This window comes from Buteo buteo, chromosome 15 (assembly GCF_964188355.1).
Source record: "Buteo buteo chromosome 15, bButBut1.hap1.1, whole genome shotgun sequence".
NCBI lineage: Eukaryota > Metazoa > Chordata > Aves > Accipitriformes > Accipitridae > Buteo > Buteo buteo.
This window is the reverse complement of record NC_134185.1, coordinates 10092407-10115742: the sequence shown is the minus strand read 5'-3', so window position 1 is coordinate 10115742 and position 23336 is coordinate 10092407. Positions and strand designations below refer to the sequence as shown.

The following is a 23336-nucleotide window of genomic DNA, read 5'->3' as shown; positions in this document are numbered from 1 at the left end:
AACATCTCTAAGCTAAGCCCTTTCAAGAATTCCTGAGCAGCTTTCTACAAGACCAGACAACATTCCTGAAAGAAATGAAGGTATGACTACAGAAAAAGAAAATCCTGGGAGAAACCAAATATGACTAACAAGCTCCAAAAAGTCTTAAAACAGCTGGTAAGATGGCCATGAAACTGCTTACCTCTCTCTGTGCGTTTGATAAATGTATTATGACTCTCCAAGGCCTGTCCCAGCATTTTCCAATGAATGTTATCCTTTTTCTTTAAGATAATCTCTACTTTCCCAACTTTTTCAGCAATGTTTACTATAAGAGAAAAGGTTTCACACTGTTACTTTTAGTTACATTTTGTACAAAAAAAAATATTTTACTCCTCCATTATAATGAAATTTCAGAAGAATTAGTCATTTCTTAAGACATACGGAATTAATCCATTAAATTAAAATATCAAATTAAATGTACTTCCAGCTACCTCTTTATCATGTTTTACAGTGCATTTAAAACAACAAGCACTAACTTAATATGCATAATTAATGTGTCTTATTTACTAAATACATTGTGAAAAGCTTCACAGCCCAACTGGTCAAAAAGAATGCTCATGAATTCAGGGTCCTCATTTACCGGAAATTGGTAACTACCACTATTTACTACTTCCTTTCTTTTCAAGGCCATTTGAATGAATAATTAAATCCAAGGAAATACCAGTCTAAGCAAAGAACAGTTTACAAATACACAACAGAACCAATTTCTAATTATTTTAACATTTAGTTGTACTCAGAGGGATCCGAGCACCATCAACTTATCACTTTCACAGGCCCAAATGCCACCATTTAAAAAAAAAAAATTATTCAATGTTATAGTTTGATTTGATTGTGTCAGAACCTGGTGGTAAGCAAAACTGTAAAGTATCTGATGAGTCAGAAACGTAAACTGAAGTTCCACATTCTGATATTAGAAGAGATACAGAAGTGCTGCAAGAGGTGGAACTTACCAGCCACGTCTTCTTGAACTGCATGATCCAAGTCTGAAATAAAGAGAAACAAAATCCATGTTAAGCAAAAACAAAACTACATTCTAGTCATCATATATACATACAGTTTAAGGCTAGGAATACTGAGTGAACTAATGAGCCTAGAACTCTATGCATCTTTTATCTGGCCCTGAAATTCCACTCCTGACTTCTGCAGGCCTAATACATTACATCAAGAAAGGCATCATTTTCCCCATTACTTTTAACAATGATTCATCTAAAGCTACCAATCTACATTTTCCACATGCCCTTTTTGAATAAGGGCATTTTAATAACCATCAAAAATACACTTGAAGAAAAATTTTACACAACTTTTACATCAATTTCTTACTACACTTTATTCCACATGTAAAAAAATTAAGTACATACTAAACAAATGAAGATATGAGTTGATAAGCAATGTAATTCCTTTTCATCAAGGTACTTTAAAGTAATCCTCTCTAATGAAAGAGGAGTAAAATATTAATTGGTATACATAAAATGCATATGGTCTGATGAGAGGGTTTTAATAAAGTAAAATTAAAATTCAGTACTTTTAACTGCAAAATTACAGTACATACCAACTTCTACAAGATACGAGTGGTCATCCACGATGATTTCTCCCCTTAATCGTTTGTCTTGACAGTCAACTATCACCAACTCTGCATTCATATCCTTTCACAGGCAACAAAAAAAAAAAGTTTTAATAAAGCTCTCCCAGAATTCAAGCTGGATCACAACTGGATCTTGTAATTCTCCCTTTCATAAAATATGCTTACCTTCTGCTTAGTATATATGACAATGGTGATCAAACTATCTGTTTGGAACCAGTCATAACTGTAAAACAAAAAATACAGTAAAGAAAAAAATATATACTTTCTTTAGGCATACCAAAAATATACTTAACTAGAAGTTTTCAAGCAGAGCTTCTTTCATGAATTTACAAGCCAAATACATTATTTACTATTTTTTGAAGAGGTAAGTCCAGAGCCAATAATTTTGAAATGACTATTAAAATAACAACAGTCTAATTATGCATCCTGATAGCCTGCACATTATAGCTAAAATTATAAGGTGTTGGTTTTACTTAAAAAGCATATGCATCCTCTTTGCAGTATATGAACCTTCCTAAGAAGACAATTAAAATCTTGACTCCAGACAACAGTATTAAATAGCCAGGATGGCTTCCAAGAGTTATAGATTCCACGCACATACCACAAAACCACAGTTCCCTTCACCTCCCTAAATCGAGATTTTACACTCCTATGTTCCCAAGCTGCCCAAACCTTGTAATAAATCCAGAGTAAGGTAAGAAACAGAAGGCCTTCAAATGTTAGTTGTTTGTATGGCCTTACACTTGCCAAGAAGAACTCACCACCCAACCCCAGAAGAGCTATTCCTTTCTCTACCCATTTTCACAGGGACCATATATCAGACAATCTCATGCCTGGCCCTCCACCATAGACATGGATAGTTCTTTACTTGGCTTCCAGCTGGGCTGCAATCCCAGCCAGTGAAAGTCAGCCCTGTCCCAGAGCAAAGTTAACCCCTAGCATCTACATTACAACTGTCTTCTCCCTTCCCCAGTGTCCTAACCACTTCCATCTACCATTTGGACTCTTGGACCAGAAGAGAAGGCAGAGAAGGAGGATGCTCCCTCCAGCAGACACTCCTGTCAGCCAACACATTTGAGGCTGCACACCTTCCAGTCACACACCAGAACATGCCAGACACACACAGGAAGAAAGGCAGCAAGGCTTGGGGAGCACTGCAGAAGATAAGCCACATTCCAGTTGTTTACAAGCCACAATAATTTATATGACTGCATGTAACTAGCCCAGAGATTACACATTCACAGGAGATTTTGATGCAAAGTGAGAAACTGAACCTTGGAGACTCAAGGCATCTTGGAGTAAAATATGTCAGTGACAACAGCAGGCATATCACAGTGGGATTTTAGGGCCTGCTCCACCTTGCATATTGTAAAAACTTGAATACAGCTATCACATCTTAATATATTCCAGCTTGAAATGAAGTACTTTTCCAAGGCATGACAACTCATATAATTATGGACAAATTAACTAAAGTCAAAAAAGTAACTAGCCCAGCTGGAATCACTTGCCAGGAGTTTTCTCAAGATGCAAGCCTGAGGAGCCTGCAAATATAAGCCATACATTTATATATGATGCCAGGCAGTTCAAGTATTAGAAACCAACAGAGCAAACCAAGAACCTTGCATTGTCATCTGCCTATATGGTCAACATGACCTTTGGCAAATTGTTTAAACCTGAACCTCAACTTTCCTACTTATAAGAGGATGGTAATGATATGTACTCATTCAGCTGAAACATCAAGAACTAACCACGGAAGAAGTTGTCTGCATTTACTAAGAACTGCACAGAATTATTAAATAGAATGTTCAACAGACAATGAAAGACAAAGGTTTACCTTGGAGTTAAATCTCTAGCAGAAGCACCCAGTACTTTCTTCTCGGGAAGCATACCTACAAAGAGCAGAGAGTCATTAAAATATTTGCTGTGATGCTCACTTAATAGAAATCATAATCAGGGATGTTTTGGGTTTTTTAAATTGAATGTTCTCAATACTCTGCCACAATATTTAGTGGCTTTATTTCCACAGGCAGCCAGAAGCATCCATGTACTTTTTAAATTTTGTTTTTATTCATCACTTTGCCATGGAGAGCAGGCTCCTAGAACATGAAGTTCTATTTCAGAAATTAAGAGTTCCGTATACTACACAACCTGTGCGTGCAGCCCTTCTGGTACATGTAGCTTGGTCTCAGTTTCATCTGTTATTAGCTTGTGCTTTCACACTTTGTGATAGTGAAGCACAGAAAAAAGGTTATCTGAATAAATCTCTAACAGAACTATTTGTTTATACAATTCAGATGAACAAATTCAATTTGGGACATCTGGTCTAACCTAATTCACACATAAAATTTCACATCAGTCAGTTAATCAAAGATATCAGCCTTAATCTCTCATACTTTGCACTTTGCTAGGAATTTTCACAGATTTCAGCTACTCACTTTAATTATTAAACAGCATGAAACAGTCTGAAAAAGCCTTTGCTGGGAGGCAACACTTGGTCAGTCTCTGAAAACATCAACTGTACTAATCTCTGGCCTAACAGAAACTGAACATATTTGGCAAAAAATTGAGCAGAGATGATGGATAAAAGCAACTGCAATCCTTCATCAGTTTTAACACAAAGAAGTTACATAGAATCGTGATGGGGGAAGCTGCACAGACTGAAATGTAATATGATTTGTAACACTACATGAACAGTAGGAGTTTTCCTGGACAGTGGTTAGGCAGAGGTCTAAGATAACAGTTGGCAAGTGCTGGTTTCAAGCCTATTCAAAGGTAAACCTTGCAAACCTGAAATGGCTATGCATAAAATAATTGATGTATGAATCCTCAGTTACCTAGATGATTATCTTCTAAATGCCAGTAAGTTTTGTAGTATGACTACAAGCTTAAACACAGTAATTGAGTGGCTCCACCATGTGGGAAGTAGATAAAAACAAGAGAGCCGCTCTGGTCTAATCCAATCTGTCAAAACTATTTGATCATCCAGATGGGGGAATTAACCCAAAGCAATTAAAACTCACTGGAATTACTTATTCTTTGATCCTTAATTACCCCTAAGTACACACCATCTGCAACTACTGAGGAAGCTAAATGGCAGAGCAGTCAGATCATTGCAAAAGAAAAATCAATCACCTAATAATAAAAACCTTCTCAAAGGCTAAGCCTTTCTTGAGGACATACATCATATGCTTAGGTTGGCCTCCATGGATAACAGGAATTCATGGTGATACACACTTCTGTTTGCTTTTGCAGGTCAACAGAAATATATGAACAGCCGCAATAAAACAGAACATTCTGGCAAACCAAGTTATTTATGAATGATTCTGAAATACTGTAAGATGCTATGTGAAAACAAGTCGTCACATTGCAATAAAATGACAATGATTCAGGTGATCAATGAACCAATTAAGGAAAGTGCTCTACTGGTCATGGTGGTCATAAATAAAGCAAAGCTGGTGCTGAAGCCAAAGGCTGATGGCAGGCATGAAATGAAGGAGTTTAAGGTGACCAGGATGAACAGCAGAATTACAACTCTGCATCTCACAAGAGCAAACTTCAGCTTGTTCTGGGAACTGTTTTGCAGAATCCCATGAGATAGCAAGGCTAGTGATAAGAGTTTCTCACACTATCCTCATAGCCACATTGGAGAGAGCTGGGTTTGACAGGTGGATTACAATCTGGATAGAAAATTAGTAGATCACACAAAAGGTGTGATCAGCAGTAAAGTCCAACTGGTGGCTAGTTACAGTTAGCATTCCCTAGGGAAAAGGTAATGCCAATACTGTTCAATACCATCATTAGCAACCTGAAGGGCACACACTGTCCCACTGTCAGGAAGTACATGAGCAATAACAAATCACGGGAAGCAGGTGAAACACGAAAGGTTATGGCTACCATTCAAAGGGACCCAGACAGACTGAAGAAATGGGCTGACAAAAGCTCCATGAAGCTCAAAAGCAAATGCAAAATTTTGCACCCAAGGGAAAAAAAATAAAAAAAATCTAATGCAACAAAACAAGAGGGAGGCCTGACTGGATAGAAACGGGCTTTGCAGAAAACCTTCCTGGGACTTAGCAGACAAGCCAAACTTAAGCAGATACTACATCCTTGTGGTGATGAAGGCCAACTTTATCCTGACCAAGAACATAGCAATCAGTTCAAGGGAAGCGATTCTTCCTCTCTGTTCAGCATTTGTGAGACTACATATGGAGTACTGTGTCCAGTTTTGGCTCCCCAGTGCAGGACAAACATTGATATACCAGATCAAGTCCAAGGAAAGGCCACCAAAATGGTCAGCAGCTGGAGCACAAGTTATACGAAAATGAAAGGAGGCTGAGGGAACTGTGTTCAGCCTGTAGAAGAAAAGGCTAAGGGGGAAAGCCAACTTCAGCCTTCAACTACCTAAAGAGCAGGGGGTGGGAGAGAAGGAAGAACAGAGAAGATAGCCAGACTCTTCCCAGAGAGGGACAAGAGGCAGTAGACAAGTAGCAGCAAAAATTCTGGTTATGTATATGGGGGTGGGAAAAAAACCCCAACACACAAAAAAGAGACACGAACAAAATGCCACACCTCTTCACTTCCCATGAGGGTGAGGTTGCTCATGAGCAATCTGATCTAGTATCAAAGTTCACCCTGCTTTGAGCAGGAGACTGGACTGAACAAGCTTCAGATGTGCCTTCCAATCTAAACTATTTTAGGATGCTCTGAAAGCTTTCTGTACTTATTTTCTTTGTTCTCAGAAGGCCCAGAACAACCTTGACCCATATTTGTAAACTCCAAATATTACTAAGAAAACCAGGAACACTTATATTACTTATGCTAAAGAATTCCAGCTGGTTGAACCTCAAGATTTAGTTTTCCATACTGGAAACTCTAGCTCAAACTCTCCTCCCATCACCCTTTTCCACACTGTAAGTATTTTCAAGGTCTGATGTGCATATACTCAAACACCAGCTTGTTTTCAGATGGTGGAACTGCCCAAGTCGTATTTTTTTACTATTAATATTACAAAAATCATCATCATCATAGTTTGGGTGAAAGAGAAATTCAGTTTAGCTCAGAAGTGCAAGGCTGAAAAGATAATTTTAAAAATGTCTTTGATACATATTTGTTCTCAAATAAACATGAAGTTTTGAGGCATGCTTTGATAATGGCAGTGTTTTGAAATTTTGATCTTTTGTTAGAAACTCAAGTATGAACAGATGTTGATGAGCACATTAGGCTACACCCACGCTGACTGTTATCACTAGCAATATATTCTGAAAACTTCAGCTTTAATTGCCCCTAACATTACATACAGTTGATATTTACAAAAAAATTGATTGATCTGAGCGTACTCCAAATACAATTACTATTTATACATTTTAGATTAAGACAAAAATGTCTTCACTAGTGCCCAAAACTTCCAAAAAAAAAAATAATCAAAGCCCGTGCCATAGGCTTCTCTTTCCCACTTTCAGACAGCGATGCTTATTTCTAGACTCATTTTGACTTACATTTATGAGAGCTAATCACCAAGACGCAACAACAGAATATGAAAAACCTCATGGACGGTAACCTCAGAAACTGACCTCTCCGATTTTGGAAAAAATCTTGCCAAACAGGTAAACTGAAGCAAGCAAGCATCAGTATTTTGGTAATTTCTGGAAACTACCATCAGAATCATTTCCTATGTCTCCTGACAAGTCACACAATATGGACAAGAAAATTTATTGCTAGGAGCAGGAGGGGAAGCAAGATGGAAGAGAGAGGGAATACCACTTATTTCTTTTTACCTGGGTCCACTGTGAATATGAAAGATGCATAGGAAAGTTCTGGACAGCTAGACAAGCACAAAAACTAAGGAATTCATGAACCAAAATAACCAAGAGGAGAACATTGAAATAGATGGCAAAATTAGTCTTCTACTTGAATACAAAATATTTATTGTGTATGTAATGACTAGTAGCTGCTAGTGATGATATTCTGATTGAGTAAAGCAAAGTTTGTTTTCTAATTTCCCCAGTCCTTCAAAGCAAGATTAAGAGGTTCCAGCAACTTGTTCACTGCTGAAGGAAAAAAAAAAAAGACAGTAGGACAGTCAGGCAACAGACCCTGTCAAAGTTTAGCTTAACATCCTACAAGGCTATAAAGCAAAACAGGAACAAATAAAATCAGTCTTGCTTACTTTTATACAATGTATGTTTAACTTCTTGTGTAGCTCAATGCTTGTGCATATTAAAAGGTAAACTGCCTTTTAGAAGTCAAATACAACATTCACAGAACACAAAGGGAGGGCAATGAAGACAGTATGAGAAAAAAGAAAACAAATGGGAACTCATATTCACCAGAGAAACATGAACAAGTTATCTTCCCCCTCCCTGTGACTGGACTTGCTGGGCACCACCCCTGAGAACTCTGGCTTCATCTTAAGACACATCTAGGTTTCTGCACCTCCTGCCACTCCAAAATTTGACTGCTCTAGGCTCCTTTTCCAAAGTTTCAGCCTAGACTTTTCTGTGACCAATTTGCACCTGTCCCTTTTCATGCCAGTAGGTCAGCCTTGAGTTCAAATTGTATTAATTCCCTTCACAGGTGTTAATCTTATTTGTTCCACCAGCACACCCCCATCACACCTCATTTGATGTGACTTCTTAAGCCATATCCTTTTAGGAAGCCTCTTATACTAATATGACTAATCAGTCTGTAACATTTCCCTAAAAGCATCAAAATCAAATGCACAGTTCTTGATCACTAGCAACCAAAGCTACCTCCAGTACTTAAGGAAGGGCTCAGCAAAGGCTTGAATGCTTCCCCATCTCTACGAGGACTACCATCAACCTCCTGATACATTCACAGAACCATACTTGCTTCTCTTAGAGCTACACCAACTGTCAGCCCAGTCATTCTCACAGTTACATCTCAAGTAGTTCAGTCATACTGTGATCAGCTAATTCACCTCCATTTCAACTCATTTCCCAGTCACGACCTTCCAGTTTTTAGTAGAGATTTACCAATTCTAAGTGTTCTCCAAGATTTTTGTCTCATCTCTGCTACTCCAGACCCATGGCTACCTAGCTTTTCTGATACAGAGAAGGATCAAAAAGCCTGGCAATTTTGTTATGGCAGATTTCATAGCACACAGTAATTTGTGACCTATCTTGTCTGACTTGAGCAGAAAGCTTCTCCATCTCATACCTCCCTTACCTATACTACTCTAATGCAGTCTTATAATACTTTTAAACACTGAATTCACAATATCTGATTAGGATTTTGCCTTCTGTAATTTCCACAGATCACTGGAGCATCAACATCAGATTCAAATATACAGACAGAAGTCTGGATAAACAGTGCTCATTTGACAATATTCAATTAAGTCTAAGATTCACTCCCCATCTTGCTCCAGGTAAATACTTACCATTAAGCTGTTTCTTCTCTTCAGACAGAGTAGAAGAAATCTCTACAAGCATTAAGAAAAAACGAGCACGACAGTAAGAAGTTACGGCACTGTACTTGCACACATCATGCTAAAGAAATAAGCCAAAGTAAGGATCTCCAAATAAACCTTCCAAAACATTAATAGATTAACCAGGATGCTTCAGATATCAAGAAGTCAAAAATAAATGCAGCACTGATTACTATTCCAAAAGATTATGTATAATTTAAAAAATATTACGTTAAAAATGCCAAAAGTTGCACAGCACTAAGGGTAGGAAATGCAAGAACTCCTGGCACTTCAAAACAAACATCACAGATTATCTTGTGCAATTATAAACTTCATAGCTAAGAAGCTTGCTAAATCTGTCAGACTTTCGATGACATTTGCCTTATGACAACAGATAGTAGACACTGAATCTGACCAACCCAATCCTTGGAAATCTAAACCCAATCCTTGGCAGAAATCCAGGAAAAATAAAATCTTTCTATAAGCTCCTCCTGTCAAATTATTTTATTTGACAAGTTATTATCTGAGTTTTTCATTAAATCTACAGTATGCTGCAACTACTCCAAACAAATAAACAAATACTAGCAGAAAAAAAAGAAGATAAAGACGATGCAGCTGAATTACATAGTGTCAATTCACATATAAGGTGCTCCACTCAGGGAGAAAGGCACTGCACCTCTCAGCCACATATCCTGCTCATAGCAAATCTGTGGGGAAACTAGTCCTCTGGATGTACCCAGGCCCCTTTCTGCCTTCTCTACATTGCACATCTCAATGTCCCAATATGAAGGCACATTTTATATCCTTTTTTATGGGAGCCAGGTTTGGTGAAGTGGGAGAAACCAATGTGTTCTTCCTGCTCCATTTTATGAATGGCAAAACATGAATGTTTCCCCCCTGTTCTTCTGAATCCCTCCCAGTGCTCTGCATCACAGCAGCCAGTGTTAGAGGAAAAATGCCACTGTGAGAGAAGTGAAGGAAAAGCTCCTGGAACAAAGCACCAAGCATACAGTATGGCAAAATGACTTCAGAGCTGACCAAGAATTGCCTTCACCAGAGGCTTTCATGTTGTGCCACCGTAAGGTAAAAACAAAACACAAGATGAATGGACAGTTCACCAAAAATTTTTGGTTGAGGCTGTATTTGTCTGTGTATTCTGCTACACACCACTTCAAGCTTTCTGACAGGATAGGCAAGTCATTCACAAAAATTCGTTTCCAATTAAAGGTCATTTTTTGTGTTCAAAAGTCTACTCTCGTTTCACTACATTTTAACATGTTGCACCAAAATTGGCATTGCAATTTTAAGGATAGCTTGAAGCATTTCCAAGGCACAGCCTACCTCTCTTCCTTGGATGACACCATAAATCTAATCTCACTGAATTAACAATACAACATGCGCTCCAACTCCCAAATTATGTTACCACTGAAGTAACATAGGGACATATACTAACATGTGTCTATGAGAAACATTAGCAGTATTAAAAGATACCAGACAACAGATTCATGTCTGTGCTAATGTTTACAGCTGAGTACCCTGAAGAGAAGGCAAGCAGTTTAATGTTGTACAGGTTTGCTGAGGAAGATACTGAAATCATCTCTTACGTGCCCAGGTACTGCTGTAGTTACTGCACTGGCCTTCTCAGCAGGTACAAACACTACACATTTCAGTGCACAGGTCCACTGTAATACCACAGAAGGGACACTTCAGAATTTCCTATTAGTCACTACCATACCATCAAGCAGCATTCCCCCAAAACAAGTTGGCAGAACATTAACTATGACCAACATCTTCAAAAGAGTCTTCTTTCTTAATACCCACCCCCCACCCCCCCCCCCGAGTATGCAAGGACAAGCTTCAGCTTCCTTAAACAATTCAGTGATCAAATAATTGTACCATCTTCCAAAAAACCACCAGAACACAGGAAACAAAACCAAAGCTAAACAACTGCAAATCTTGCAGCAATGTCCCAAAACCTACATCTGCCTTACTTGCACTGTATTGAGACTGCAGCAAATAGCAAGTACTAATGCTTGCCCTACTGCTAAACATTCACCCTCTGCCACAAGAAGAAAGCAATGTATCCATAATTTGAAGTCCTATCTTTCCTCTGTACTTATGGGCCCATTTAATCCTATATTCAAAAACACACACCTTAAATTAGTATTTTATTCTTCTACTTTCAAATGCAAACTTTGCTGCATATGGTCTTCTGGAAGGATGCAAGACTGGAATTATTGCTGGTTGACAGTAAAGTTAATCAACCATGTTTTTGATAATTCAAAAAAGGAGGATACATAACCTACCACGAATCAAAGTAAACTTTGAGAACTTTACAGTGAAGAATTTCAGCAAATCCCATCTAATCAGTTTGATTCTTAATTAGTGAAATTACATTTTTTCAAGCCTGAAATGGCTAGAAGAGACACAGGCAACAGAACTGGTTTTATACAGTTGGCAACCTTTATCCTGCAAATTTTACTATAGGAAAATGGATGGAACAGTCCCACTATGGAGGAAAGCAGAAAAACAAACAGCACAAAATGGACTGTCATAGCTGGCAGGAGCAAAGGCATGTTTATTTTTTACTGACTAGCTGTCACAAGAATTCCTTCCAGTTGCAGAAAAGTTAGATTAATGAAAATGGCAAAAGTCAGGTTTACTTTTAAATTTCTAACTCAGCTGACAAAGTAGCAGTAACTTACCTGTAACAGCTCAACTCCATGAAGCAGTTATGCTGTCAAGGATTCTCCATACTTTGCAGCATTTACCTTAAAAGCTCCACACTGGAATTAGCTACCTAGCAATGTGGAGATGTAAAATACTATTCCCTTTCACATACAGGTCAAACTCAACCTGTTAGGTGATGTGATCTAAGTGCTAAGCAAGTATGCAGTGCACCTTGTCAGAAGCTGAAGAGCTACAAGAGATGGCTGAATTTGTAACTAAAGGATGCCACAGAATTTGAGAAAAACAGTTGCAGACGTTAATTCTTCCATGTTTTCACTGCAGTTTTGCTAAGGGTCAATATTCAGTAACAGTGTCTGCTTCCTAGGTATAGGAAATTTTTGCTGTAGCCTACAAACCAAAACAAATACTGAAGACTAAAGTCTCTGGAAACCATCACCAAAATTTTAAGACAATATACTACATCTCTTGCTGTCCTGGCTCAGAGAATTCTGTTGTATCAGCAAAATTTTCTCCAAGTAAACTCAAACTAAAGGACCCAATAAAGTGTTCTGGCCATAAAGTGTATTCAAATATCTCAATCCATATGCAACTTGCCAGACCTATGTCTGGTGCTGAAATCACCAGATTGAAAATATTGCCTTTTATTTCAAGATGAGAGAGCTGCCTACGACAGTGTGTCCCCTGGCATCAGAAGAAGAAAGAGGGATCTTGCGGGAAAAAAAAATTATTTCTATATACATACGCACATAACACACACACACGTGTCTGTTTTCTGATGACTGAAAACAAATGAAGCAATGCAGCAGTACATTACTTATAAAAGTCTCCATGCATAAAATAGTTTCATCTTCAGGTATCTGCTGTAAAAGGACTGAATATATACAACAGCCTTCATCTATATGCAAGAATAGAGACTCTCCTTGTAAATATGATGATTTAGGATTTCTCATAATTTCCAGACAACTTTGGAATAAAGCATAACAGAAATCATTTCATTCTTAAAACCCTCACCTTTTGGAGCAGCAATAGGCTTGACAGCCATTCTCCCAACAAGACATTCCTTCAGCATTGATTCATAATTGACCCAACGATGAACCTATATTAATAAAATTGGTTTTCACAAAATTTTTAATTCTTACTATGTTGTTCTATGCACTGAAATAGAAAAGTTCATTTCTGTACAGTGGCTAATGTAATTCATTTAGCAGATTTTTTTTTAAACAGACACTCATTATTGCATTGTTCAGTACTTATTTTTACTTCTATTACAGATAGCATGTAACTAAATGAAAAAATAGGACCATGAAAAAGTGACGATAGTTTAATTTATTAATTTTATATTTTGCAGTATCTGAACATCATAACCTTGAGCTACAGAAAATATTTCAGACCAGCATTTTTATGATGTAGGCTATTCAATTAACAGAATAAAGACCTTGCCTTTACCACAAGGGTAATTAATCTTGTTTAGATACAAGTGAAGGGAGAAGGGATAAAGGAAACAAAGATAAAGAATAGCAGTTTAGACACACAAACACCTCCTACCAAGTTGGTGTATTTCTTTTTGTTTCTGTCTTACTATCACTGAATTATTTGGAAATTACCTAATTTAGAAAGTTAAATAAAGTGAAGAAAAAGGAGTAGCTTTACAGACCAGAACTGGAGAACTTGCAGAGGAAATGGATGGCAGAAAAGCCAATTCTGATAGGGCATCCAGGATAACATCACAAGAAGAGAAAAGGAAACAAAGTGCTGCATGACAAATTTGAATGGTATGTAGAGATTTAAAAACAAAAACTTCAAACTGGACAAGCAAAGGAGACGAGATAAAGAATCCCATCCACAAGCTGTAGTTTCCTCATATACAGATAACAGGAAGAAATGAAGGATTTTGAATGACAGTTAATTTTTCCAGAAATTTGAGAAACACTAGAGAGACACAGAATGCTAAAGCAGAGGGGATAACAACAGAAATGCCTCCAGAACAGGAAAGACGTCAGCCAAAACAAAAAATGTGAACAGCATATTTCAAGGATCTGAACACTGCTTTCCACTCCCATGACAAAACAAGCTAAAAAAATAATGTAGCAAGTATGTATCCGAGCTTAGTTACAACTTGAGGGGCTTCCTCAAATTTCCCTGATGTCAAGACTCCCATTTCCAAGTACATCACAGAACACTTGACAGTGATCCAGCTACAGAATTCCAGGCCACAACTTGATACTGGATGAACTTTTAGGAGAAAAACTCCAAATTTCTTGAAACCAGAGAATTCCGCCCAAATTCAACACTTCATTTGTAAAAGAAATTTACATTCATCGTTAAAAACATTTTGCAACTAAAGGCATACATACTGTGATGCACAAACTGTAAAGAGATAACAGATTTCCTTTCAGAAACAGATGAGATTTTCTTTCTGCTCTTTCCCAGTTTCTCAGACAAACCTTGTGAGCCAAGGAGGCTCAAAGAATGTCTGTTTCTAAAAAATACCAACTCGATGAATCTTTTACAGTACCAGGTTTGCAAGCAATTCCTTACACAAAGTACACCCATTCTGCAGACCCTTTATTTTCTGAGTCTTTTCAAAACATTTTAAGAAGTCGTAAACAAAGAAGAGACCAACGGTCATCCTCTGATTTGTTCACAGTCAGTTAATAGCAGCCCCAAGCATTTTTTCTTAGTACTTTGTTTGCTGATAGTACAGCAGCCAAGTTAATAGACAAAAGAATATTACAAGCATTTTTCAAAATGTGAAAGTTCTGAGAAGAAAATGCCTCTCAAACAACAGCAATTAGTCGTAGTAATTTATTATGAAGGTAGTGGTATCTCAAATTGTTGCTAGTTTTATTGCTATTTCTGCTAAAAAATTAATTTAATAAAATGGTCAAATTGAAGCATCATTCCAAAAACATGAAGTCACATTTTCATTATTGCCTTGTGGTACAAAGTTTAAACTACATGCCTCCTGCAGTGCACATCAGTGCCATTCTGAGCAGTAACCCATTGCCTTTCCTTAGACCTGAAAAAGTTCAAATCACCATTTCCACTTGAATGCCCTAAAAATAATCAGAAAACACACATTTTTCAAAATACCTTTCAGTGAGCAAGTGTCATTTGCTGCCCGCTGTTCTCACCTGATCAAAGAGATCTGTACCATCAGCTCCTGCTGCTTTCATCAGTTCGTCCTCACCACCGGGATGATATTCCATGTATGGTGTGACATTATATACAAATCCTGCAGAAAAGGGAATATAAAAACATAAGCAACATTTCTACAACTGCTACAACCACCCCTATCTCCAAAACTAGCCGAAAGGTTCGTGTATATTAAACACTGCAATGGCAAACAGTAGACATGACTGGAACAAGCAACACGACTTTCCAAAAACAGAAACATAAGTTACACAATCGTATAGAGCATAAGATATATCTTATTACATAGAGAGGCCAATCCTACACTGCCATCCCACTTGTCCCAGTGAATGTCTGGAGAAACCTGCAGAGTTAAGACTTTAACAAAATAAACTCTTTAAGTTGAACATGATATATCCTAGCTAGGGGTAAAAGAACTAGAGGCCGGTTTAAAGAGAGACATAAAATTGAGCCAGTTAGCACACAGAATTGTTTTCACTTGCTTTTCCAATTAAGTTACTCCTAAAGTGCTGTCATAGTTGTTTCCCTATCACCCATGACCTATGGAATAAAATGCCTACAGGAATGAACTGCCTCCCATAAGGAAAAACTGCTACCATCAGCAACAACACTTCCATTCTTCAGATTCAGCAACATAAAAAACTAAACATAGCCTATGCTCATTAAAGGTTTACGACTGTGGTACCAAATTTGTCCCTGTAAAAGGACTCAGCATTCTTTCTACACGAGTACTATTCTTAGTCTTTCCAGGGAGATAAAACAATGCTTCTTCATAGGTCTGAAAGGATGAAGTCTAATTATTGTTGCTATGCAATTGGAGTAATTAAAGCCTGGAGAATGCAGCTACAAACAAATTTAACTACAGACTTATTGCTGTTAACAGGACTACTGCAGGCCTACCTAGCAGAATATTTAAAGATACGTAGCATTATCAAAACAGGAAGCTACAAACTGTGCCAGTGCTTTCGTAAGAAGCTTTTAACACATTAAGAAGTGTACAGCAAGTACTTCAGAAGGAGAGGTAGGCATTCAGCACTGGGCTGAGGGGACACATGCTTGGGACAATCCTAGCTGGTAAGAACAAGCATCTCAGACAACAAAGGAAGGACCTTTGCGTATTTTACCAAACCGATCTTCTGATGGGTGTATCCACTATGCCATCTTGTGTGCAGCACTGATTACTGCAGGCAATAAAATGTAAGTATCTAAATAGTTGGGACCTCCTGAATATTAGTCAAATGTTCAATTTACCATCAAACTTGCAGAAGCAAAACCAATCTCATTTATATACCCTTCATGCTTTTTTTAACACCCCTGACATCCCACTTACATATAAATTTGTGGCCTATATGACAGCTTTCTCTAATGATCTTCATATTGGTTTTCTGAACAAAGTTAGCTTTTTGTTCTTTTACTTCACATTCCTCTCATCAATTTCTGCTCTTTCTTATAGAGACACAGTCTAACTACCAATGCAGAAACCTCATTTAGCTTTTCCATAACGGTGTTATTTTACTACCTGTCCACATATCAGGTCTACAGATAATCTACCAGGATTCTTAGTTACTCTGTTTTTCTAATTATAGTCCTAGAACAAAAAGGCAGAGATGGAAAAATCTAAAGATACAGAAGCAGCATGATGGAGTTCTTGTAAAAACCAACCTCGGAGATGTAGTCAAGGGGGAATAAGAGACTAAAACAAAACCAGAAGCATTTTTAAGCAGTGATTCTGTCTGCAGTAGTAGATGTCCCTTTCTGAGAGGAAAGAGAACAGACCTCCACAGTAAATAGGCTTTCTTTAGCTCTCCTCCCACTATAGTTTTGCTAGCATGTGCACACAGAGCATTAACAATCCTATTATTTTTGTTCAAAAGCCAGTACTGAATGACATTTTACCCTTACTTTACTCTCAACCCCTTTTAACACCCCACAAACATACAGTCGCCCTCATAGAGAAATTCTTAACTCTCTTTTGCTGGAGTTGAGATGACATTATGTCAAATATCAATGCTGTCCCCTACCAGATCAAAGTTACCGCTAAATGAACCACTCTTCCTAAAGAAATGTCACATTAGCTACTCTGATGCTCTCAATCTGTCTTCATAGAAGTGCTGTTATGTCATAATGATTTTAAGGCAGTATTAATATATTTTAGCCTCTAAATTATTAAACTGGAGAGCAAACATTTTACTCCTGTCCGTAAGACAACTAGGAACTTCATTTTCAGCACTGAAAATACTCTTCTAGCCACAGCTATTGCTCCAAACCACCTTCCACACAATGTTAACGTATAACATACGATACTTCCAACTTTTGAGCTAAATTTTCATAAAAATAACAACATAAATAGACTGGCTTAGTTACCACAGATATCTGTTATGCTAGATAGAGATTACAATTGTTCTGTGTGGCAACTGGCATTTACCTTACTAAGTTTTATGAAGTAATACATGGGCTTGCACACTTATTTCCCAAAGAACATTCTACAGATTTAAGTAACATTTTTAGTATTTATATGTCTCTGGATGCTTTAAAGCAACCACTAAAAATAGTCAACTGCTAAGGATAATAAACTTTCCAAGACTAAGGAGTGTAAGTACATGTCAGCATTTTCAGTGCCTTATTCTTGCTAAGTCCTTGTCACTTGAGGCATCATCTACAAACTTGTGTTTTATTATTTTCACATGCAGATATAAGTTATGCGCAAAATATGCCCACTTGGAAGACTTCTTAAGAAAGGCCTGAAAGCAAAGAAATTCTTTGTGACAGACAATCTCTAACTTGAACAAAGTTGTCCCCAATTATGTCAAGATTACACCTGGCCTAAACATAGAAGGCGCATAGTTTGGTTTGGGGTGTGGCTTTTGCTGTTGTTTGGGTTTTGTTGCTTCTTCTTTAAGTACAGAAGAAGAGAGAAGCTAGGCAAAAAATGTAGAAACAACATCACAGCAACCAACCTCTTATGCATATCCAGCAGTCCTCCTTTTTGTTGTGCTTAGCAAGCTCATCTTCAGTCACTTCAATTAGCCTCCCTTTTAAACCAGTCAAGTCCCTTCCACTTTTAGTTAGTCGAATCCAATCCATAAGACTCCTTCCTGGTTTTAAAGGTACCTGAAAAATAACAAACGTACAAACATTATTAAACTCTAAAGGAAGAAAGAGCCATTCAATGCACTTTTCTAAGCTTCCTAGGAGGACTCGGACAAAACAATAACACAACCCACATTCTTCACTGCTATTTGGGAGCCTTACTCAGCAGTAAGAGTGCTTAAGAAAGTATCCTATTTAGTAACCCAGACAAGGGAATTATTGAATATCAACAAACATTTATAGACGATTCTTCCCAAAGCAAACTGCAGATACCAAGTCCTCTTGTGGTGGTAAAAAGTTTTTATCAGCATCACTTGAGTTATGGCCTGGAAACCTATGAGCAACAAAGGAGAGAGATTTGAAAACCCATGGCCAGGTAGGACAAGGTAGTAAACTTCATCTTCACAGCATTCATAAAGACTTTCCACAAGCCCTACAGCAACTGGAAATCTCACCCAGAGAAAGCTGGGACTGAAGTCTTCTGGCCTACCAGGGACATATTAGCCATGGCCTGCCCTGGAAAGGAGAGCAAAATCTTCAGGGTGTCTAGCACCTTCCTTTTCAACAGCACCACCGACTGGGGAACCCCTTTGATCCCAACTCTAACAGCAGGGAACAGGGCTAAAGAATCACGGTCTTACAAACTGCAGCAAAACCAGAAGCGAGAAAACTAAAGAGCGCATAGACCCACATTACTCGAGGCTGCTTTAGTCTAAGCACGAGCGTGCTTTCCAAGCGAGGTCTGCAGACACCAAGTACCCCCAAACCACTCCAAAGACGAAGACCCAACAGGTCAAGCGTAAGCTGCGCGCAGTAATTTCAAGCCGAGGGTCTCCGCCTGCGCACAGGAGGAACCCCGAGACAACCTGGGAAGGCAGAGCAGGCAGCCCTGTCACCACCGCCTTCTAAAACGAGAAGTGCGAAGGATTTTTCAGCGCCGCAGACCAGCCCCTCGCCCGCGGGCCCTGCCAGAGCCGCCGCGTCCCCTCGGCGGTTGCCGGAGAACCAGACCCCTTGGAAGCAAGCGGCCAGAGGCAGCTCTGCCCCAGCCACAACCGGGAGCCGGCCGACAAACCCCCGCGGCTTCGCCGAGAGGGGCCAGGCCGCGCAGCCGGGGACAAACCGCCGCCCCCACCGGGCCGGGGCCTCGGGCCCGCCCCCGGCGACCGGTCACCGGCAGCCCCCGCAGGGCCGCGGTGCCGGGGAAGGCCCCGGCGACTGACCGCCACCGCCGCGGCTAGTCCCCTACCTTGGCGCGGCCGCCCGCAGCCACCCGCTGCTGGGAGCTGGGCGCGGGGAAGGCCTGAGGCGGCACGTTCAGCATCCTGCCGGCCCGGGCCGCGGCCTGCGCCCCGGCGGGCGGGCGGGCGGGCGGAGCGCTCCGGCACAGGGCGCAGGCGCGGCGGGCGGAGCCCGGGCCCGGGCGGGGTTGAGGCGCGCAGGCGGCCTGCTGCTGCCGGGCCGGCCGCCTCCTCTGAGGGACGGGGGGGCTCGGTGGAACCCGCCCGGGCCCAGAGAGCTGCCGTCGCGGGGCCTGAGGGGGTCCCGGGCTCCCTCCTTCCCTCAGGGAAGGGTGCTGAGGAGAAGGCGCCGTGTAGCGCGGGAGCCTAAAAAGGAGTTTTGTCTTCCATTGCACTGAAGTCTCGGGTTCAGGTCCGGGTCTCCCAGCGCCAGGTGCGGTGCTCGGAGGTTGTTCGAACGGGCGGGAGTGCTGGTGAAGGGATGAGGAGGCTGCGGCAGCGCAGAGGGGAGCGCTCGGGCAGGGGCAGCTTCAGGTACGTGGGGCAGCTGTACCTGACGAAACTGGCCTTTGAGTTAAAGCTTTTGGTTTGTGGGTTTGGTTTTGGGGTTTTTTTTTCTCCTTTTTGTTCCTTTAGGGGTTTTGGCCTGCACGGTGATTGGTACCAAACTTTGCTTCGACTATCAAAAACAAACTCAAAACAACTCACATTGGACCTTTTTCCTCATTTCTTAACATCCACTTTACAAACAAAACTGATAGTCCCATACTGTACGTATAACAATGCAGCTAATGTACATGAGAGAGTGTGAGTGACTTAAGGCAAACCCCTTCATTAACAGCAAAAACTAGAGTAGAATTTAGACCCTTCTCTCCACCTGGAAAACAGCTATGTCATTGCTTTTCCATGTTTGAAACCCCGTTGTAACAACAGGCACAACATTACAATACTTAATCCAACAATTCCTTGGTATGCTTCCCCATGGAGCCTACTAAATCACAATGAAAAAGCTTTCCTTGTGTCCTCAAACTTTGAGGAAGTCACATGTAACCATAGAGCCCTTTAAAGCAAGGCATCTGTTCTCCGATTGACATCCAGAGTTACAGTCTACAAAATATAGGACCTCAGATAAAAAATAATCAATACCTTCCCTGCCTAAAACAGGACAGGAGTAGAGCAAAGGAAAAAGGCTCAGATAAAATTGCAAGACATTTCAGTTTTATTAAGAATAACTTACATACAAATAAATTATCTTTAAAAATACTATAATACATTTTTATATTAAGTTTAAATTAAGTCTTAGAAGTTGCATTGGCCTTTTCTGGAATCAGCAGTCTGATTCTGTTCTTGAATCTTGTTCCGGTTCATCTTCATCATCTTCACTATCCGAGTCTTCATAAAAGGAAATTGTAGCTTGAACTGGAAAGTTCTTCAGAAGTGCTTCAGCTTCCTGGTATAAGTAATCATAGCACCTTGATTTGGGCCAAAATAGTCTGAAACAAGTATACAAGAGGTTTGCTTGTTGTTATTACATATTCTACTTGGAAGCTGACAGACAAGAAACAGCAGTGAAATTCTGTTAAGACAAGCATCCTACAGAGTTTTTCCTCACATGCTCAATTGCTAAACTGCTTTCTACATTTAGATAGAAAAAAATATTCTCTGTATTCTGTATTTTCATCTGAAGAGATAAAGATGCACTTAAAGTGCTAGTTATGCAGCAAAACTACTCTGAAGACCAAGGTTCACTGCATCTGAAACTTCCTGCTCCAGTACCTCATTAACAGTATTACTTGGGGATCTTATCCAAGTAGTGCTGCCCTCACTGAAACAATTCCTGGGGAATATAGTGGATCTCAAACAGGATCCCCAGTATATTTGGTTTAGATTAGTAGTTTTGTTACTGAAGGTCCCCAACCTAGGTAGTTGTTTGCAATGGTGTGAGACAAATCTCAAAGTGAAAGGAATGATAAAGGTCTAGGGGGATCAGACCTTGATATTTCACCCATCTTTCCAAGAAGAATCATCCAAGAGACTGCTTATGGAAGATGCCCCGTGGGTCTAGATTTTAAAGTAGTCTGTGTTGTATCCAGAAATTAACATAAAAATTGCTGACAATATGGTGGTTAGCAACGGCTATCAGCTAGCGAGATAATATGTTGCAATTAATATATGCCACAGTTCCGGTTCCTTTTCAGCTAACATCCTCTTTTGCTTACAGTTTGGAAGTAGATGCGAGAAACAGACAATAGAGGTCCCAAGAGCTGAGGGTCTAGCACATTGCAACATGATTAAATGCTGACTACAGATTGTTTGTAATAGAAATACATTAAGAAACAGAACTAGATGGTTTTCTAGCAATTACAAAAGTGCTTTCTAGGCTACTGTGTAACAGAACACTGCTTCCTTTGCAGCACAAAGTAACTGGCACTTGCTTTATAACATCTCTCTGTTCCCAGTGTTCCCTGCAGCATTCACTGGTACCTAAGCACGGGAGCTGTCACAGCGAAGTCAGAGTCTGTGCACTTGCTTAGATAGTCTGTGCATCAGTATTTGAAAGATCAGAGCCTAGATTTGAGAGAAAGCTGCATCTTGCCTGGAAGAACTACCTGTGCAGTTACTTTAAGCACCTTGCAACACCCGCTAGTACTTCTGAATACAGACTCTCCTGCAGATTCTATAACTGTAGTTATTTTCTTTATTTCCTTTTCAGAACTGACAGTGCAGGCACTATCGTCACCTTCATCATTAAAGCAGTAGTGACATGAGTATTTTCCTCAGCAATGCTGGCCCTCTCCTCCTGCCACTCTGTCCCATGCCTGCACCTGCTTCCTCACGCTGGGAGGACACTGGAGGTTTGCACAGCAAGAGAGCCTAGGAGCTATCCCCCTTCCTTTTTTTAATTCCAGGCACAGGAGTGAGTAGCAAGGTGCTTCAGCCAACCCTGCCACTGCAAAAAAAGAAAACCCCAAAAACCCACAACCAAACCACGTAACTGTGTAACATGCCTAAGTCCCACGCCACAGAAGCGTGCCAACATCTCCTCTTAACGATCTGGTGAATCCACAAGTGCTGGCAACCGTTTGCCCCAAGGACCTGTCAGTTCAAGAGCGCTTCGGTGGCCGGACCCCTCCGAAGGCACTTTCACCTCTACATAAATACGGGGGTGGGAACAAAAGGGGCGGGCGAGCGAGCGCTGGCCCACCCCGGCCCTCCGCTGGCCCAGCGAGGGACGCTTCCCCCGGGGACCGGCCGCCCCGAGCTCCCCCCGCCACGGGACCCGCCGGCGGCCCCCCGGGGCACCCACTTACCTGACGGGGTGCGTGTACTGCGCCGGCTTTGGGGAGGGGTCCGTCATCCCGCGGGGGCTGCGAGGCTGCGGAGGAGAGAGCAGAGATCAGCCCGCCGGCACGGCACCCAGCCCGAGAAGACCCCACACACACGCACCCACCCCCCGCCGGGACTCCCTAGACGCCACCCACCCGCCCCACTCACCGCGCCGGGGCCGGGGCCGCTCCGCCCGCCCGCCTCACCGGGCGCGGGCACCCAGGGCCTCCAGAAGGGCGCGGACCTGCGGGGCAAGGGCAGGAGCGTTAGGGAGGAGGAAGAGGAGGATGAGGAGGAGAGGGGCGAGTGCCCCTGCGGGGGCACCGGCGGGCGGGGGCAGCCGCGCCCCGTCCCTCCGCCCTCCATCCTCCGCCGGTTCCCGCGGCCGCTCGCCTTGGCCCTGCCCGCCCCCGGGCCCTCAGGGCTTTTATAGCCGGCGGCGGCCGCTGCGGGCCGCGGAGCCCACCTCCCCCGGCTCATTTGCCAGCGCCATCGACCAAAAAAAAAAAAAAAAAAAAAAGGGCTCCGCGCGAAGGACGCCGCTGTGTAAACACGGGGCGCGGGCGCGTGCATGGCCCAAATGGCCCCCGGGGGTGGGCGGGAGGGATTTGGCGAGTCGGTGTTAATCGCACTTGAGCAGACACATGGGCTGCTGCCGGGGCGGGGAGGGGGGGGGGGGGGAGCCGCTGTGGGAACGGACGGACGGACGGACGGACGGAGCGGGGGGCGGCGGGGCGGGGCGGGGCGAGGCAGCCCCGGGGACGCGCCCGGGCCGTTCTCCCGCCCCGGC

The 23336-nt window shown here is 41.3% G+C and overlaps 2 protein-coding genes across 4 annotated transcripts in view; both read right to left on the bottom strand.

Moving 5' to 3' along the window:
• The window catches only part of CYB5R4 (cytochrome b5 reductase 4), a 36445-nt gene extending 17093 nt beyond the window's left edge, over nt 1-19352 (bottom strand). The window contains exons 1-10 of one of the 3 annotated variants that reach the window (XM_075046532.1): nt 19228-19352; nt 17846-17999; nt 14870-14970; nt 12747-12831; nt 9018-9059; nt 3456-3510; nt 1787-1844; nt 1589-1682; nt 990-1022; nt 182-304 (exon numbers count right to left, since the gene is read on the bottom strand). In XM_075046532.1, the coding sequence (XP_074902633.1) occupies nt 182-304; nt 990-1022; nt 1589-1682; nt 1787-1844; nt 3456-3510; nt 9018-9059; nt 12747-12831; nt 14870-14970; nt 17846-17999; nt 19228-19302 (820 nt within the window). In that variant the 5' untranslated portion in view covers nt 19303-19352. Of the gene's footprint in view, nt 1-181; nt 305-989; nt 1023-1588; nt 1683-1786; nt 1845-3455; nt 3511-9017; nt 9060-12746; nt 12832-14869; nt 14971-17845; nt 18000-18213; nt 18319-19227 lie in introns of those variants that run through there. The other 2 variants (XM_075046534.1, XM_075046533.1) reach the window with 2 other exon arrangements.
• A 1110-nt stretch (nt 19353-20462) lies between these two features.
• Nucleotides 20463-23111, bottom strand: RIPPLY2 (ripply transcriptional repressor 2). Its single transcript, XM_075046358.1, has 3 exons — nt 22715-23111; nt 22531-22595; nt 20463-20712 (listed from the first exon to the last, which is right to left on the bottom strand). The coding sequence occupies exons 1-3, from the start codon at nt 23024-23026 to the stop codon at nt 20547-20549; spliced, it is 543 nt and encodes a 180-aa protein (XP_074902459.1). The 5' UTR covers nt 23027-23111; the 3' UTR covers nt 20463-20546.
• Between the last annotated feature and the right edge of the window lie 225 nt (nt 23112-23336).